At 40.9% G+C, this 18607-nt stretch overlaps 1 protein-coding gene across 1 annotated transcript in view; it reads right to left on the reverse strand.

Annotated features, from left to right (window-relative positions):
* Positions 1–208: 208 nt before the first annotated feature.
* MBOAT1 (membrane bound O-acyltransferase domain containing 1) overlaps positions 209–18607 on the reverse strand; it is a 52358-nt gene continuing 33959 nt past the window's right edge. The window contains exons 6-13 of the mRNA XM_066579423.1: positions 15944–15998; positions 13479–13656; positions 12544–12736; positions 8472–8575; positions 7276–7340; positions 6824–6956; positions 2235–2386; positions 209–550 (exon numbers count right to left, since the gene is read on the reverse strand). Coding sequence (XP_066435520.1) covers positions 376–550; positions 2235–2386; positions 6824–6956; positions 7276–7340; positions 8472–8575; positions 12544–12736; positions 13479–13656; positions 15944–15998 — 1055 coding nt within the window. The 3' untranslated portion in view covers positions 209–375. The remainder of the gene's footprint in view (positions 551–2234; positions 2387–6823; positions 6957–7275; positions 7341–8471; positions 8576–12543; positions 12737–13478; positions 13657–15943; positions 15999–18607) is intronic.

Consider the following 18607-nt stretch of genomic DNA (forward strand, 5'->3'; position numbering starts at 1 on the left):
TTATTATCTCAATCGTTGGCTGTTTTTACACTGAACGATTTAATTATTTTTTTGTACAATAATTGTAATCGTTGTAAAAGGGTCCCAACAGAGGGTGAAGAAGTAACTACTCTGATAAGATTTTATTGTGCTAACCTAGCTCTATTGAACTTGTTTTTGCTTTGCTGTGGATTTTTGCTGCAGGATTTTAGGAAACCACACAAATAGGTTTACTCCAAAATATCATTCATTGAGAAATCAACTCAGACAAGTATTAAAACTTTACAATATATTACATTAGTCTCTTAAATAGAATAAAACTTCATAAGAAGAGTAAACGGGCTTCCTATTGTCCGGCACTCCATCTTTGGTGTAGGTAGCAGCCATTGTTACTTGTCAACTGGAATGAAACTTCACATTCTCTAGTTGTTTCTCGTTAACATGGTTTGATGGGTTTGTGGTGGGTGAAGCAGTTTTCTTAGAGAATGTTCCTCGACGGTCATGATGTGACTTTATGGATAGGAGAATCAATACGATACACACTACAATATGGAAGTAGAAATACACGGACCTGAAAGGCAATCAGAAATTCTGAACATTAGTTAAACGTAATTAAAAGTTGATGCTTTAAGTTGTAATGAAATATCATTATGAACTGTGTCTTTCATGTAATATTTTCTTTTTTTCCATTATGTTTTTACCCCTTAGTGATGGAGATTGTTTGTTTTTTTCCCCATTTTCGTTTTTTCCTCTTCCCGTTAAAAAAATTAATGACTCCTTTATCTATTCATTGATCTAGCTGTATGAGGGCTTGCTTTTTGCGGCACGAGTTGTATTTTTATATGGTACTATTTAATGTACTATATAATGTACTGAAAAACTTTTAAAAAATTCTAAATGGAGAGAAATAGAAAAAAAACGTCATTCCGCCATCTTTCAGTGCGTCCTGTTTCTACGGCGCATAAACTGCAACAAAAATGACACAATAACTATTATATGGGTCAGTACGATTACTACGATACCGAACTTACGGTAATTGTAAAAACACATTGTGCACCCTGAAATTAATTATAATATGAACTGCGACCCCTGAAGTCAGCAGCAGGTTTGTTGGAAGGCCGAGTCAACAAACGGTAGTGACATCAGAGGAACAAGGGATCAACAGGCAGTAAGAGGTGGAATCATCATTTTCATCCGCCTACAAACCTAGTTCCTATGGAGGCACGCAGGCATGATTACATAATTGCACTGCCTTATATCTGATAGGGAGTGATGAATGGCACGGCAAGGAGTGGAAAATTTCCTTGCACCCAACAGCACTCATGTTCCCTCTAATGGCCCTTTTACACCCAAGAGAAATGCACAATTCTAGTTTGCCCGAGTGTACAAGCTGGGGGTGCCATCACCAGCTCGTTTGTGCTCGTACAGCTGTTTAGGCAGGTCAGGGTTGAGAATTACTCAGTTAAATATGGTATGAACTCTAAAGAAAAAAAATAACGATGGAGTCCAAACCGGAGAATTTTGAAGTATAGAAAGAGGAGCTGTGACATCAAAACCATTTTAATAAGATTTCCCCTCCAATAATTGACAAAGGGAGGCGATTCCAAACCTTAACCTTATCTTCAAACTTTCATATCAATGGAAGCAAATTGGCAGTGATAAAATCTTGTGGCTTAGAAGATGCCCCAACTGTCAAATATTTGAATTCCCTCACCATTTGAAGCTGTGTATGTTCCAATGAAAAATCCACTGGCAAGGGATCCAAAGAAGGAATTACAGATTTTCCCAGTTGCATGAACTGGCTGTTATACAACCGATTCAGGAGAACCGGACAGATCCCACCCCCTGTACAGGTCGACTTCTATCTGTAGGTTGGGACTGGCCTGCCCAACTTTACTGAATAGCTACAGCACTTCATACATTTCTCCCGATGCTTCCAATGAGGAAGGGGACTGTATAAGCAACGTCCCTCACTGTGGATACAGTGGTATATGTCTCAACGTATACCTCGGACAGAAGGCTCAAATGGGGATGTGAACAGAGCCTTAACTTTGTTATCCAATAATACAGTATATGATGGCTAGCTATTATGTTTGTCTAACCTAGTTACTGGTTCCTCTGGCAGTAAATGTAGACCTGCTGCCTGGCTACCATTTTCACAAAGAGAAAGAAAGAAAGAACATTTAATGAAGTAATTTATAATGCAATATAAGCAAATCATTTTTCAGACAAACATGCAAAAAAGCTATACGTACTTGTAGAACTTAATGGTTGGTTCAGTTGCCAGCAGGAAAAAGGGAGCAACAGTGTAGGAAATGGCCATTTGTGTTACAATCCATGTGATGATGTCATATGCAGATTTTCTGAATTTTGAGTAAATGAAGTGATGGCGACAAACGTTCCTCATCTGTAAATGGCAAAATAGTAAGAATACATTATTTAGTACAGATTCCCAATCTCCTCAATGTAAAGTCTAGAGTTTAGGGAGGGGTGGAGATTAAGTTAATTAAAGCTGTTCTGTCACCATAGTAAACATCACAATGAATTCATGGGCGCTGACACTGTATCCATGAGATAAGCAGCAGCATAGTGACTGATACTATATAGACAACGCAGCTCACTTAAAGGGGTTTTCCAAGGTATTAATTTTACAGGGTTTTTGGCTCCCCATGCCGAAAACTATATACAATCAATACACTCACGTGGTGCCGGACTGCAGCTTCGGCGGTCTAGCACCATGGTATCTTACAGGTGATATCACTCAGCCAGCAGGCTTGGTGATGTCCCGTAAACCTGTCACATGGCGTTCTAATGTTGTAGCCCTGAGACTGATTATGGGACATCACTAAGGATGTCCCTGCTGGCCTCCTATTGGCTGCGACAGTCACATGGATAGACAACCCACGTGTCCACTGCAGCCTTATGTAAACAGACACCAAAGCAGCGCAGAGCGGGAGGGGAGTATTACGGTTTATTTTATTCATCCAATATATCCTTCCACTGCCACTAATTTCAGGGGTTCTCAGAAAACCCCTTCAAGGCTGGTTTCACACAAGCGTATTATGGGCACATTTATGAGCCCGTAATATGGACAAGTGTCCCAACCTGTAATATGGGTGTATAAATGTGCCCGTAATAGGCTTGTGTGAAATTGGCCCAAGGAACACAAAAAAAACAATGTAGTTTAATAAAGATGTAAAAAGGGCAATAAACAACAAAAAAGAAAAGATTTCATTTACTAAAACAAGAAGATAGTGAAGAAGCACTAAAAAGCTATAAGGAAAAAAGCAAATTATGTAAAAAAGGAAAAGGAATTTCAGCAGCAAAATATAGATACAGAGATTGTGAAGTCTTTTGGGCAAAACTTACCCTAAACTGTCCATCAATTACATAAATAGTAGAAAAAAAGTTAAATATGAAAGTGTTGCGTTTTAAAACGTAATGAAAGAATAAATTGCAATGGGTGAGGAGAAAACAAATCTGTTAAAGGGAACCTGTCACATCCCCCAAATGTTATGGTGCTGTACGGGGATATGACAGGGGGCCAGGTGCAGTATTTTTTATACTCTTCTGCTCCCACGATCCAGCAGTGTTCCCCTCTGAAGTCAGTGCACGGCGCAAAGATAGAGTCCTGTGCATACGCTCTCCTATACAAGTTTGAGTGCCTTTAGAAACTACTATGTCCCCTACATACCCTACTGCCCTGCTAGGACTCACACCCCCATATGATTTATCATCCCTCGGGGCCTCTTTCTGGTCCAAAGCCTGGGCCTCCTTAGTAAATTTTATGCTTTGCCATTGGCCACTTTTGTCTATACTGGGCCAGGTCACTCCTATAGTAGGTAACCCACAGTTTGGTCTGGGTTTGGGATGCTCCTCCTTATTTGATTCCTCTTCGTTTTCCTGGTTACACGTTCGGGATGGCATGGTCTCTTCGACGCTACATCCAATATCAGAACTTTTCTTATTCCCCCAAAAGAAACAGGTTTCTATATTCCCAACTCAAGCACTTCCTTTCTACACTACCTGCCCTGTCTAATCTCACCCGAACACGTCTCCAATCCTCGCATCCATCATACATTGTATTATGGGTCTATTACTACTGAAAGAGGAAGGGGATGATTCTATTGCATATGGGGGATCCTCCGTATATCTCTAAATGGGAGAATGAACTTCATCGGACCTTCCCTTTGGGAGAAAAAAAGCTGAATGTATTCCCTGAGCCATAAATCTACCATGACTGGGAAGTGCAAGGAAGCACATTTAAAAACCCTGTCTCAATGGTATAGATGCCTTACTACCCTCCACAAAATGTTTCCCACAACCTCCAATTTCTGCTGGTGGTGCCTTTCAGACACTGGAACTTATAACTATATATGGTGGGGTTGCACAGTTCTACATCCTATATAGGAAGCAGATTTTCAACTATATAAGTTAGTTAGTGGCAGTTCAGTTACTCCAACACAGTTTTCTCTATATCCCGATGCTATTCCTAAGGTGAAAGGAGGTTCTCTCTGATATTTTAGGAGTGCTGCTAGATTTTTGATCCTTATATACTGCAAATCCAGCTCTACCCCTTCCAGAGTGGATTTTGCAGATTTTCTCAACTGCATCATGCGCAGGGGCCTAGTTAAAGGCTCATGGGCCAGGATGCAAAAGTTTATCTTGGGGGCCCCCAACTTCTCTTAGCCCCTTAACGCAGAGGCATAACTTGAAGCTCCAGGGCCCCAATGCAAACCCTGTAACAGGGCCCCCAACTATAATGGTTTATTCATAGTACTTGGCTCCTTATATGGAGAAAAGAGGCCTTATGGGCTCCATGAGGCTCCTGGTCCCGGGTGCAACCGTATCCCCTGCATCCTCTATAGTTATGCCAGTGATCATGCGTATGGAGGAACAAACAGCTGTAGATAAAGATTTCTACAATTCTTTTCTTGGCACATGGTATTATTGGGAACTTTTCCAATTTTCTACAGCCATCTACCACCCTTTATCCTATGCCAGGATAAAGGGTGGTAATCCATGATTGTCTTAGGAGAAATCCATATTCACGTTTTCCTATTCCCCACCCCTTTTTATAGTTTGGTGGCATTTTTTGTCTATATTTCTTGATAGGTACACCTCTGATCTCTACAGACTTACTGCACTGATTTGTTATCCTCAATGTTGCTTCATTTACTGGTCTTGTGCTGAACCATTCATTATTATTCCTTTTCTTGTTTTCCCCACTTGGTGTACTGCTTAATCTTTGATTCCTTTATATGTATTAAGGTTTTAAAAGTGGTTTAATAAAAGCAAATTTGCCATAAATACATGATGTAAGTCATATAATGACCAGAAATAATGGTAATGATAATAATGTCCCTCATGTACACGTATATCACAACAGTTTATTCTTAAGTCCCCTGAGAAAGATATGTTTTATATGGAGTGGAGGGAGATGAAAATCACAATAGAAAACATATCTTTCTCAGGTGACTTGAGAATAAACTGTTGTGGTATGTGCGTGCATGAGGGACATTATTAACATTACCATAATTTCTGGTCATTACATGACTTACAGGTATAGCAACACGTTTCAGCCCCTAAAAAGGGTTTTTTCTAGCATAAATGGTACATTAAAATGCAATATATATATAGAAAAAGATAACTTACAATAACGAAGTACAACCATTAGAAGTCCCGCGGCGTACCATTGAGTGACGCTAGGGGTTCATCGTGTATCACATGACTAGTGGTAAGTGTGGAACTTCCAACGATTGTATTTTGCTATTGTAAGTTATCTTTTTCTATATATACTGTGCATTTTGATGTTCCATTTATGCTTGAAAAAGGCCTTTTTAGGGGCCGAAGTGCGTTGCTATACCTGTTTCTACTATTTGGTGTAACTTAAATAAACTCCGGACTGATACTACTACTTGGGTCATGGCGAGATCCCCCCTAAATAAGTAAGTCTGCCTCTTTCGGATATCTCCTTGACATGTGTGCACGGTTCTAGATTACCCACTGAGCACAAGTCGTTCTTTTTCCTGTATTCTGCATATACCATTCCCGGACTGCTGTGTAAGCTTTCTGGTACTTGTGCTGTTTGCTCTCCACCACTGTGGATGCAAGGATATCTGGAACTGCTGACCAATTACATTTGAGGTCCATCTACAGTAACCTATGGTAAAGGTCCCTTGGCCATAGGTTCAGAGGTGAGCGGTTTCTCCTCTAAATATCACTAGCACTACTTCTATTTTACCATCTGGAGCGCCGTCCTAAATTTTCTCATTTAATAACAGCTGTAAGAATCATACTAAGGCCCAATGTCCAAGGCAGATTTGATTCTGGAGCACACGCACGGGAGATCCGCAAATCAAGTCGCTCATGGGGATGCATGGGCACCTGCAAAGCAGTGAAAAGCATGTGGATGTGATTTTATTTATTCCGTCGTGCGTATCGAACGCGTGGGAAGAAATCGCAACATGCTCCGTTTTCCTGTGGATCCCACGCGGACAGTTTCAAGCATGGAAGCCGTTCGATCTGCGGATCGCCTGCAGCTGTCACTGTGAAAATGCTGCGGGCATTAAAAAAAAAATAAAAAAAAAAATGCGCATGTTCCAGGTGTGTCGTCCGACACGCCTGGACACATCTGCCGTGCTAAAGAAAGATGACCCGGCTGTGACGGAGGAGACCTGTGCTTGATCCACAGAGGTAAGAAACTGTCTTTTCCTCTCCATGTCCGCGGGCACGCAGGGATTCCGCTGCGGGATTCAGCAGTGGAATCCATTAGTGCAAGTGGACAGGAGACCTTAGTCTCTCACAATAACATGTTTTTTCTGTACCTAAAGCATCTACTTACTCCTCTTGCAGCCCACATCACAGGAATGGCAGTAAGAAATGTAAAGTAGTATCCTGGATAAACACCATGCCAAACGGCTGAGAGAAGGAATGTTAAACCTGTACGATATTTTGGGGCTCTGTCATAGCAAACTCTGTATGGACACAAAAAAGAAAAAACGTTTAAAATAAAAACAAGTGACATTTGTACAAATTCTTCATTTTATGCACGTCAATTCATATAAAAACCAAAACAGGGATTTCTTCACTGGGAGCCACACATTTCGCACAAATATACCTGGGGATGCTTTTCCCTCATAAAGCAGCAGAACATTCAGATTAATCATTGACACATCATTAGGTTATCAGTGCAGTGCTAGGAATAAAAATGAGCAATTAACATATTTGTAAAGAACTAACGCATGTTACATTTTACCACAGATATTGCCTAGATTTCAAAGTTTAATCATTTACCTCTTTAACCAAGCAACCGTCTGGATATTCCAATTGTCTATGTACATTTTAAAGCTTGTAGCAAACTAGAAGAATAAGAAACGATACATTAATTTGCAAGTAGCCACTTCAATTTTGTAGCAATGTTTTCAGCGCACACAGCTGTGCCTTAAGGCAGACTTGTCTCTAGACTGACTTAGTAGGCAAAGACATTCTTGGTTCTTAACTCATGGCATGTAGTCCGCTCAGCCAAATGTTCATGCTCTAGTTACCATGTTAAATGAATAAAAGAATGGAATTAGAAAGAAGTATTGTATAATAGCGTATATCAAACTACAGAATGAAGCACCAAACATTAGGACAATACACCGTCCCCCCAGCTGGGCCCTGCGTAAAATAAAAAACAAGGGTATACTCACCTCTCCTGGGATGCATCTGACAGTCGCCACTGGCAGTGACGCCAAGGTAGTCTGACACCGGATGCACATGACCACTGCAGCCAATCAGTGGCTGTAGCATCACCAGTTGTGCTCCTAGCATCAGTACTCATAACCACAATGCCAGGAGTTTTTGGATAGGATGCTGCGGCTTCTGATTCGCTGCAGCGGTCACGTGCTTCCACTATCCAACTACCTGGAAGTTTCCGGCGACGACTGTCAGCTGTGTCCTGGGACTCCAGGAGAGAAAAGTATACCCTCCTCTTTTATTTCTCAAAGAACTGTCAACTGGCACAGGCTTGGCCATATTATGACAGGAAATAAAATAAATAAAATCTTATTTGTATAGCGCCAACTTATTCCTCAGAAACTTTCAAGTAATTTTAATGTAACAATATTATCAGCTGTAATCAGCTCTCCGTGGGCAGAACGCAGTCCTGCTTATCAGCTGTTCTGCTGAATGACGGTTTTCAAGCAGAACTGAAAACAGTCATTTGGCAGAACCATAAAAGATGGGCACGTTTAGACACAACAATTATCGCTCAAAAGCCGTCTTTTGTGTTGAAATGGGCCTTTAGATTGGACACTTTTATATAGGAACACACCTTTAACAGTTTCATGACCAGGCCTTTTGCACCAGGCCCATTAGACGGCCAAGCACCTGTTCTAGGGCTCCACGGGATGGTGCTGTAGAAAATGCATCTTAATAGCGGCCATAAAGAATCAATATACAATGCCACTTTTTATTTATTTCAAAAGGTCATATTTTTGTAAACTCACCTCCACATTCCATATATTAAGATTACTAATTAGATCCCATCGAAAGTTGCCGTTTTCATCTATTCCATTGAATCCATATCCTGCCGCATTGTTTATGGCATCAGCTATACAAATTAGAAGGAATTCAAAAACCAGCTCTTAGTACATTTAAATATCAAGTATTATAATAACTAGCACAAGGAAATAACACATGATAAGAGCCCAAACATTTCTAGGAATGTACCAGTTTCGGGATCTACTGTACGGTTCACTTCTCTTTTATGTTTTACTACTTTTAAAAATGTAAAGACAATTCTTTAAACAGAAATTGCTTCCCGTCGCCATATCCTGAGATCCATCATTTTTTTTTTACCTTTTCATCGACTGGGGTGTGCGGGGGGCTCATTTTTTTCAGGGCAAGCTGTACTTTTTATTAGTGCTATTTGGGGTACATACATTTTTTTGCTCTTTTTTTTTTACTACATACTTTTTGGGAGCCAGGGTAACAAAAAAAAACCTGTCCTGACATTCTGTACTTTGTTGTGCAGTGTTAAACTATGGAGAAAAAAAATTTGTGATTTTAATAGTTCAGATTTTTATGAATACAGGAATACCAAATATGCAGATTTATTTCATTTTAGGAATTTTTAATTGAAAAGGTGTTTTGTTTTTTTTTACTTTTGTTTTTATTACTGTTTAAAAATTTGCAGTCATCTGATCTCGTGTACAATATATAGCGATTTTTATTGTAGCCTATTATGCCTTACCATAGGCAGGACTTGATAGGCATACAAGTATGGCAGACTTGTGTGCCTTCACTAGGCCATGGGCTACCATGCTTACTAGAGATGAGCAAGCATACTCGCTAAGGACAATTACTCGATCGAGCATTGTCCTGAGCGAGTATCTCCCCGCTCGAAAGAAAAGGTTCGGCTGCCGGCGCGGGTGAGTTGTGGCCATGAGCAGGGGGGAGCGGGGGGAAGAGAGGGAGAGAGAGATCTTCCCTTCGTTCCTCCACACTCTCCCCCGCCGCTCCCTGCCCGCCGCCGGCAGCAGAATCTTTGCTCCCGAGCGGGCAGGTATTCGCTAAGGGCAATGCTCGATTGAGCAATTGCCCTTAGCGAGTATGCTCGCTCATCTCTAATGCTTACCCATCAGCACTCCATAATCGTGTCATGGAGTTAAAATAATTTCATTAACACTTTTGTTAAATCTGACGTTAATTAAGGTTGGGCTGCATGAGGTTGGTATGGAATGGGCTTTGGATCGGCGATAATTCCAATCCCGGCTCTCAATTCATTAGATGCTGCAGTCAAACTGACTGAGCATTTAAATGGCTCAATAATGAGAACATGGGCTGTTGATCAATTGCCATCGTAGCCTAGGGGCTTGTGAAAGCTATAGTCCTGGCATGGATTTTAGCAGAGCTTAAAGGCTTTTTCCAGGGAGAATAATATTGATGACCTATCCTCAGGATAGGTCTTCAATAGTTCATCAGCTGGAGTTAGTCACTTGGCACTCCGACCAATCAGCTGAGCAGGCGCATGCTGTCGGCACCGCAAATACACAGAAGTCGGAGTGGAAGCAGCGGAAGTCTCTGCGCCGACATCTGTGTAGTGGCTGGCGCTTGTAACTGCAGGCATGGCTCTCATCGAAATCTATTTTAACATTTACTATTTGTTTTTAGATACTTTGTGAAACGTTTTTAGACTCACCCTAAGAAGAGGCGTGCGTTTGTAAAAGGGGGTGTGGTCTAAATTCTGACAAAAATTGCCCTAAAACTAAACCAACTAAGAGGTGATATAAACTTAGACTAGGGAGTCTTAAAATGTCACTGTGATGAATATGGCGGATTTCAAGAGTGACTTTGTCTGCACTAAGTTTTAGAAAGTATTAGGAAATGTACCCCAATTTGTCAAAAGATAAAAAGTAGTAATAAAATTCATTAAGGCCGCCTGCACACAGGTGGATTTGCACTGTGGAATCTGCGGTTAGCATCCGCACCGCGGTTCCGCAGCAAATACCGTCCATAGCATGCTATGGAAAAACGCTTTTTCCTGCACACTTGTAGAAACTAATTGTGGTTAATGTGAGCGGAGGAAAAAAAAAAATCACAGCATGCTCCTTTTTTGCGCGGATTCCATGCGGACAGCTTCCACTGAAGTCAATGGAAGCCGTCCTAATTGCGGACAGGTCGTGGATTCCGTGTCATTGCCTAGCGACGGCACAAGACAAGTAAGCATTTGAAAAAAAAAAAAAAGTGTAATGCTCATGTCCGAGGACGAACCGGCGGGTCCATCCGCAGTACAGATAAAGAAGCGAAATGACAGGTACATGCGGACGTCGAGTGCGGTCAGGGTCGGATTCTGCTGCGGGCTCCCACATTCGGAATCCTACTCTGCAATGTGCAGGCCGCCTTGTTCTGTATCGTCTACTAGCTTTGTGTATGGGCTTGTCCAATTTACATTGGTGTAAAGTAGGGAATAATCTAAATAATACAGCACCCATAGAACCAAATATTGAATTCAAATTTGGGGCCCGTCACCTGATTAGGTTGATAAATCTTACCAACTTGGTTTTGACCCAAGATCCTGCAGTTTTGTGCGTAAAGAACACATTTAGGCTGTGCATTGGCACTGCAGCAGCTGTATGCGGATGAAACCATGCCCACATGTGTGGTGGACACGAATCTGTCAGTAAAAGGGCAGTATTATAGGCAAACTCATTCAGCCATTGGCCACCACATGTGGGCATTGCGTCAGCCACACTGCGCTGCTGCTGCGGTATGAAAGACTACTATGATGCAAATACAGGTGTAAAGGGCTCAGAAATTCCCTCCCAACTCCCTCCCTCCACCACTGCTGTCTCAGACCACCCATTTAACTAAATCTTTAATAGTCTTTTATTACAATAAACTGTAACAATAAAGTTCAAAGGAGAAAAAAACCATGGAATGCATATCATTCCATTGAGAGCTCCGTGGTCAGACAGGTGACAAATAAATCACCTTAATTGAAAAATCACGCCCCTAGTTAATTGGAAAGTGAGCCTCAGACCCATGTTATCCCTCATTATATAAGGCAGCACACACCATGTTGTATGTATAAACTTGATAAAGACACAATCATGTGTTGAAACGCGTTGTTTTAAATAAAAAAAAGATTGGTTTCTTCAAAGGCGCGGGATATTTTTCGTTTTTTAAACTTTTATTACAATATGTGACTTGGCACCACAACCCATTACAAACAGACTTTTGTGGTACTTAATGATATACTGATACAAGAGGGCAGGCATTAACACCACATCCCAAACATACAGACAGCCAAACTGCTAAGTGGAGGAGCAATTTGCACAGGTGCTGGGTACTGATGAAGAGCCACTCACGCACCTTCCTTATTTTGAGGAGGGTGGCTGCTTAGTACTATTCTTGCACACAAAAAAAAATAGTATTTAATCAGTAAAATGCAGTGCGGCTCTGAACACTGGGGGAGCCCAGGGTGCCAGTGTGGTTCACCTATGAGGAGCAGAATTTCCATGTGGCATCATTAATAGGCTATAAGCCTGCATTGTGCACTACACATACCATGTGACCTGACACCTAATTTTTTGTGCAAGAATAGTACTAAGCAGCCCCTCAGTATAAGGAAGGTGTGTGGGTGGCTGTTAATCAGTACCTTGCACCTGCATTCAGCAGTTTGGCTGTCTGCATGTTGAGGGATGTGGCGTTTCTGCTGGTCATCTTGTATCAGTAGATCAGTAAGTATATGGCCACTTTTTTGTGATTTTTTTTTGTCTGCTCACATTTCCCCTTTCTGAGACTTTTGTGGTACCACTCAAGTACACTTGGGGAGTAAGTGGTGCAGCAACAAAGCAGAAGCTGTAACTTCAATCTGAAATGGGATTGTTCTCAGCAAGAGAAACCAAGTAATCTTGAAGATCTGATACCTCTTAATGGCCAACAAGATTACTTGGCTTCTCTTACTGGGAACAATCACATTTTGCTCTACTGGCTAACACGGTACCAAACCTTTTTCATTATGAAGAAACACTTATCTTACCGTAAATGAACAGCTAAAACCGAACAGTAACTCACCTAACGTCCAAGCAAAGTAATATTTAGGTTTAGAAGCCATTACTGCAACATTGAGGTAAAGGATCTTCCAGAGCAGAGAGGTGTTGTTAATGATCTCATCATCCAACATGTATACGAGAGGGAAAACCTTACATACAGTGAGGAAGAGAGTAAGGGATATCACACAAATCAGGAGTTTGGTTATCACGGCTTTCTGAAAGCAGAAAAAAAGTGAATTGCTTTAGATAAATAGAATACTTAGAATTATTTTACAAGCTATGCGCTACTGCACAAGAACTACTGATGGGACGCCATGAGCTTACATTAGTGGAAGGGTAGTACATCTGGTTTATGATAGGACTGTTATAAGCAATTAATATAGACTACATAGGCATTGCTATGCTATGATGTGGTCACCCTATGGTACTATTATTTGTGAACCATATGGCAGTATCATCTGTGCAGTGAAGTGCAGTATTTCTAATGCACTGAAAAACAGTATTATGTGAGAACTATATGGTATCATTATAAATATATACATATGCAATTGCATTGGACATATGACATATGGATTCGGACAGTGTGGTTATGGCACACCCAAATTCTGAAGAGCACGCAGTATTTATGGCATACATTATTGGCGATTACCTATATTTCTCAGTATCTGACAGGGGCGTAACTATAGGGGGTGCAGGGGATGCAGTTGCACCCGGACCCAGGAGCCTTAGGGGCCCCATAAGGCCTCTCTTCTCCATATAGGGAGCCCAGTACTATGAATAAAGCATTATAGTTGGGGGCCCTGTTACAGGTTTTGCATTGGGGCGCAGGAGCTTTAAGTTACGCCTCTGGTATCTGATGATCCTCATAAACTCAACAAAACAAAAGGATTGCATTTAACTATACTTATTTGGTTTTCAATAAATAAGAAAGAAACATAAAATAAATGAAGTGCTTACATTAGGAGACGGATCTGGAAACGGGCTGCATCTTTTTCCTTTGTCTAATAACAACTTTGATTGTATATGTCGTCCTTCAATAAATTCAATATACTCATTGAAATTGCTACATGGCCCGGCCAAGATACTCATGAAATTGAGGTGGTAACTAATATACTCCAGAAAAGTTGGTTTTCCCCTGTAAATATAATCATAGCATAATCTACATAAGGGTGATTTTACACACAGCGTTCACAATGCCGCAGCTTTTTCTTTAAGCTGTAGTCAACAGAGAGTTATGAAACACACTACAAACAGGGCATTTTTTTTGTAGCCTTTTTTCCTCACTTTTGTTGCATTTTTTGAGTCCTGCGTTTTTTCCCCCAAATCTCAGCTCTAGGTATGGCATTTTATTTTCAGGTGTATTTCCATAGACTTCTCTATAGGTAATGAACATGCCTGAAAAAAAGCATGTAAAAATGTTTGATCGAAAAAGATCTCACAAAAAGTTTGTAAAAATAAGCATAAATTTAAAATGCGTGAATTTCAAGGTTTTTTTTCTTTAACAAACCCCAAAAACTTGCCCAAAGAAGTATAAAGAAAGCCTAATGACAGTTTTATACTTTCTTCACAAACCTCATTGGCACAAGCCATGAGCTAATGGCCCTTTTAAACTGGCCAACAGCAGTCATTTAGAAGAGAACTAATCAACGAGACAGGCGCTTGGCTACATAACCTTTAGAAATGTCAATACCAAATTTGTGGGTGAAAAACAAACCCTATAATATGATAGTTTGTCCTCAAAATAGTACCTTCATTGTTAGCAGCACATGCCGTATATATATATATATATATATATATATATATATAAATCTAAGACAATCCCTGCGTGTGAGATCAGCTGATCACAGCAGATCTGGTGTAGGCTATAGTAAAATAACTCGCAAGACTCAGTAGAATTACAATACCAATTGTATGATAGGTAAATGATTATTGAATCATTTCATGTCGAATTAAAGAGGACCTATCATGTTCTCATGCCTGTGTGGCTAACTGTATAGTTTTGCCGTCACATCCCCACTGACTCCAATGATGTCCTTTTGTTTATACTCACCCCCTTCTCCCTACCAACCAAAGTTTCTTAGATTCGGCTTTGGGCACTGTGAATGTGTCAAGTGGGTGGTCCCAACTGCTTACTGTTAATAGATGATGTCAGGCTTAACTGACAGTGACCGCTGGAGACTGCCCACTTGACACATTCACAACAGCAGTAGGAGTCAAGTCTAAGAACTGATACAAGAGACCAGGGTTGAGTATAAACAAAACAAAGTCACTGTTGGAATCAGCACGGCTGAAAAACTATGTAGCCAGCCCCACTGACACGTAGAGGTGACAGATCCTCTTTAAAACCTACTATGGCAGTTAGCATGCGTGGCACAATAATTTTGGAAGTTACATGAAATCTGCTTTTTATAACAGTTCCATAAATTAATGTGAAACCATATGTTATTGGAGAGCCTCGTTCATTTGTGAGTGGAGATTTTTCCTTTATACATCAGGCATAAATAAGTATGAGAGGATTCTGTTACCATGGAAATGCAGTTTAGTGTACTAGCATCATATTATACAGCCAAAGGATCTGAGAGAACTGATATAAAGTTTTGTGGGAAAAGATTTAGTAGAACGTGTAACTTGCTCTTTCTATGCTCAGTAGCCCAGTGGGCGGTCTTAATCAATGATTGGCAGCCTTCTCTGTAATCGCGTGCCTATATAGATAGCCGTCAATCACTGAATCGGACCGCCCGCTGTACCCACCAGCCCAGAATGAGCAACCATTTAAATAAATCTAATACAAACCTATATATCACCCTGCACAGCTTCTCCAGCTCTATAACATGCTGCATCAGACTGCTTGTTTAACGTGACAAGTTTCTTTTTAGTAACTTCTCTGCACTACTTTGATTACACTAAGGCCGAATGCACACAGTTATATTTGCATTGCAGAATCCGGAGCGGGCGTCTGCCTCCAGATTCCACCGCAAATAGAACCCATAACATGCTACAGAAAAAACGAGCGGAAATCAATTGCGATTTTCTGCTTATGGAGGAAAAACATTAATTAATAAAAAAAAAAAATGCAGCATGTTCTATTTTTGTGCAGCCTCCGCACGGACAGCTTCCATTGAAGTCAACGGAAGCCGTCCAACCTGCGGCCCTTCCACAATTAAAGTTGCGGAAAGATCGTGGATTCTACATCATCGTTAAGCGATAAGCTTGGGAAAAGTAGGGCTTAAAAAAATAAAAAAATACAAAATAATCTGTACTGTGCACGTTCGACCGCAGTACAGAAAAGCCGAAGGATGAGAGGTACGCGCGGATGCCGTCTTGGCACAGGGTCGGATTCTGCTGCAGGCTTCCGCATGTGGAATCCGACCCGGTCATGTACAGCCAGCCCAATACTGTAAAATACACAAGAAATGTCTTACTTGACAGAATCTTTTAATTGTTGCTTGCTGAGTATTTCTGGATTTTGGCACATTCCTACAAAGAATACAAGATACATTAAAGATTTTAGCATAGCACAGATTCTCGATTTTTTTACTATGCTGTAAATGTAAAGGCTTCCAATTTCTTCCACCCTGATGGATGAGAAATGCCAATATTAACAACTTTCCAAAGTACGGTAGATCTCATATTTTCTCAGGTCTCTCTGTTGACAGGCAGCTGCATTCATCACACTTCATTGATAAAAATGCTTTTCTCACGTCTCCCCAAATTATCCCAAGAATTTGCATCACTTGAGATTTAAAATTTTTAAGGAAAAAGGCCAAAATGTAACTTATTTATTTTTTATAATGAATTGAAATTTGCTTCACTCATTTCTACTAAATAGCATGAAAATCGTTATCTTCACAGAACAGAAGGCGAACTGATGAATATTACATGGTATATTTTTGTAATAAAAAAAAAAGTTAAATATTCTGAAAAACAAATTTCAAAAGGTCTAAAAACCTTTTTTTTACTTACAAAGTCTTATTCACTAGGAAAAGAAATCAGTAAAAAAAAAAAAACAAAAAAAAACAAACCTTTTTATCTTGCACATTTTTTATCCTGTGCGGTATTGTAACTTTTTTTTAACAAAGATACAATTATGTAGACTAATATAAACTGTATATATAGACATAAATACAGAAATACAGTACCAGTCAAAAGTATGGACACATTTTTTCATTGCTTTGTCTTGTTTTTAGAGATGAGTGAGCACCCAAATGCTCGGGTCCGTGTTATTCGAGTCGAGCTTTTCGTAAAATTCGAGAGCTCTACTCGAGTAACGAACCCCATTGACTACATTTTTGTATGTGGAACGCAGGGTCCTGAGCTTTTTTTTTGTTAGTTTTTTTTTCTTGGTTCGTGTTCTCTCTCTCTCTCCCCATCCCCTTCCTGCCAGACCAAACATTTTCAAATGCCGCGCACTGCATCGCGGCATGGAGGGGCCAAAACAGGCATGTCACAGCGGGGAGGAGCCAAAAGCTGGGGCGGGGTCGAGCGCAATTTGCTGCTCATTCGAGTAACGAGCACCATCGAGTACGTTAATACTCGAACGTGCATCAAGCTCAGCAGAGTATGTTCGCTCAACTCTACTGGAATATAAATTTCCAATACAGAAACTTGAAAAAATAAAACAAGACCTAAAAACTGTGGAGGAACCAGTCCCTCCACTCCTCTGCACGGACACGACCTGATGAAGCTGCTGGTCCGTGGTGGTGAAACACATTGACCTGTCTTTTAACTTGTGAAAATAAAAGCATTCTACTAGCCTGCTGTCTCCTGGCACTGGGCATGCCTGACCAGTAAAACAGTGGAGAATACAGGATGTAACCATTGGATTCTAATGGAGAACTAAGTGGGAATGGGTTGGGGGGGGGGGGGCGGGCACAGGTGACACAATCTCTGCAGCTTTGTAAAACAAGTTAGAACATTATATTACAAAATATAATGTTCAGCGCTGAGCCAATCAGGGGGCAGGTCTGACTCACACCCCCTTCACACCCACTGCAGGCCGGCCGCGCTGAACTCCGGCTGCCGGGACAAGGTAAGTATATATATATTTTTTTATTTTAACACTTTTCTGGATGAATTGCAGGGAAGGGCTTATATATTTAAGCCCTTCCCGACAATTCATCCCACACTCGCCCGCAGCGCATTGCTTTCAATGGAGGCGGCTGTATTGCCGGCTCCATTGAATGCAATGCACTGGACAGCTCCGGCCCGTTTCTAATGAAACGCGGCTAGGAGCAGATTTTCGGGTGATTTTCGGGCACCGGTCACGCAATTTGCGGATGCGCATCAGTCATGCGATCCGCAAATCGCGCGAAAAAACGCCCGTCTGACTACTGCCTTATGTGGTAAACAAAACCATGTTAAACAAAGCAGAATATGTTTTATATTTCAGATTCTTCAAAGTAACCCCCTTTTGCTTGAATGACAGCTTTGCGCACTCTTGGAATTTTCCCAATCAGCTTCATAAGGTCGTCACCTGGAAAGGTTTTCAGTAACAGGTTTGCCTTGTGAAGAATTAATTTGTGGAATTTCTTGTCTTCTTAAGACTGTTATTAGACAAGCTCTAGTGGCTGCCAGTAACACTCTGGTTATGTGCAGGTGCAGCCCGACAATTAAAACAATTACAGAAGCAGTAATGGCGTTCATGTAACAGCACCCTAATATGTTTGAGATCATCAGTTGTGTTGTGCAGAGGTCGGGATAGTACACAGTTCCATACAGTGTTTAGCCCTATTCAGCTACTGTTCTAATCCACATTATGGCAAGAACCATTTTGCTCAGTAAAGAGATACGACAGTCCATCATTACTTCAGGACATGGCAATCCAGAAAATTTCAAAAACTTTAAATTCATCCTCAAGTGCAGTAACGAAAACCGTCAAATGCTATGAAAAAAACTGGCTCTCATGAGACCCGCCCCAGGAAAGGAAGACCAAGAGTTACCGCCGCTGCAGAGGATATGTTCATTAGAGTTAGAAATGTGTAAAAATCTGTACTTTGGTCTGAGAAGTCAAAATTGGATATTTTTGGTTCCAACTACCATGCCTTTGTGAGACCCAAAAAAGTTGAATGTGGTGGCTTCTATCGATC

This window comes from Eleutherodactylus coqui, chromosome 9, assembly GCF_035609145.1.
Source record: "Eleutherodactylus coqui strain aEleCoq1 chromosome 9, aEleCoq1.hap1, whole genome shotgun sequence".
Classification (NCBI taxonomy): domain Eukaryota; kingdom Metazoa; phylum Chordata; class Amphibia; order Anura; family Eleutherodactylidae; genus Eleutherodactylus; species Eleutherodactylus coqui.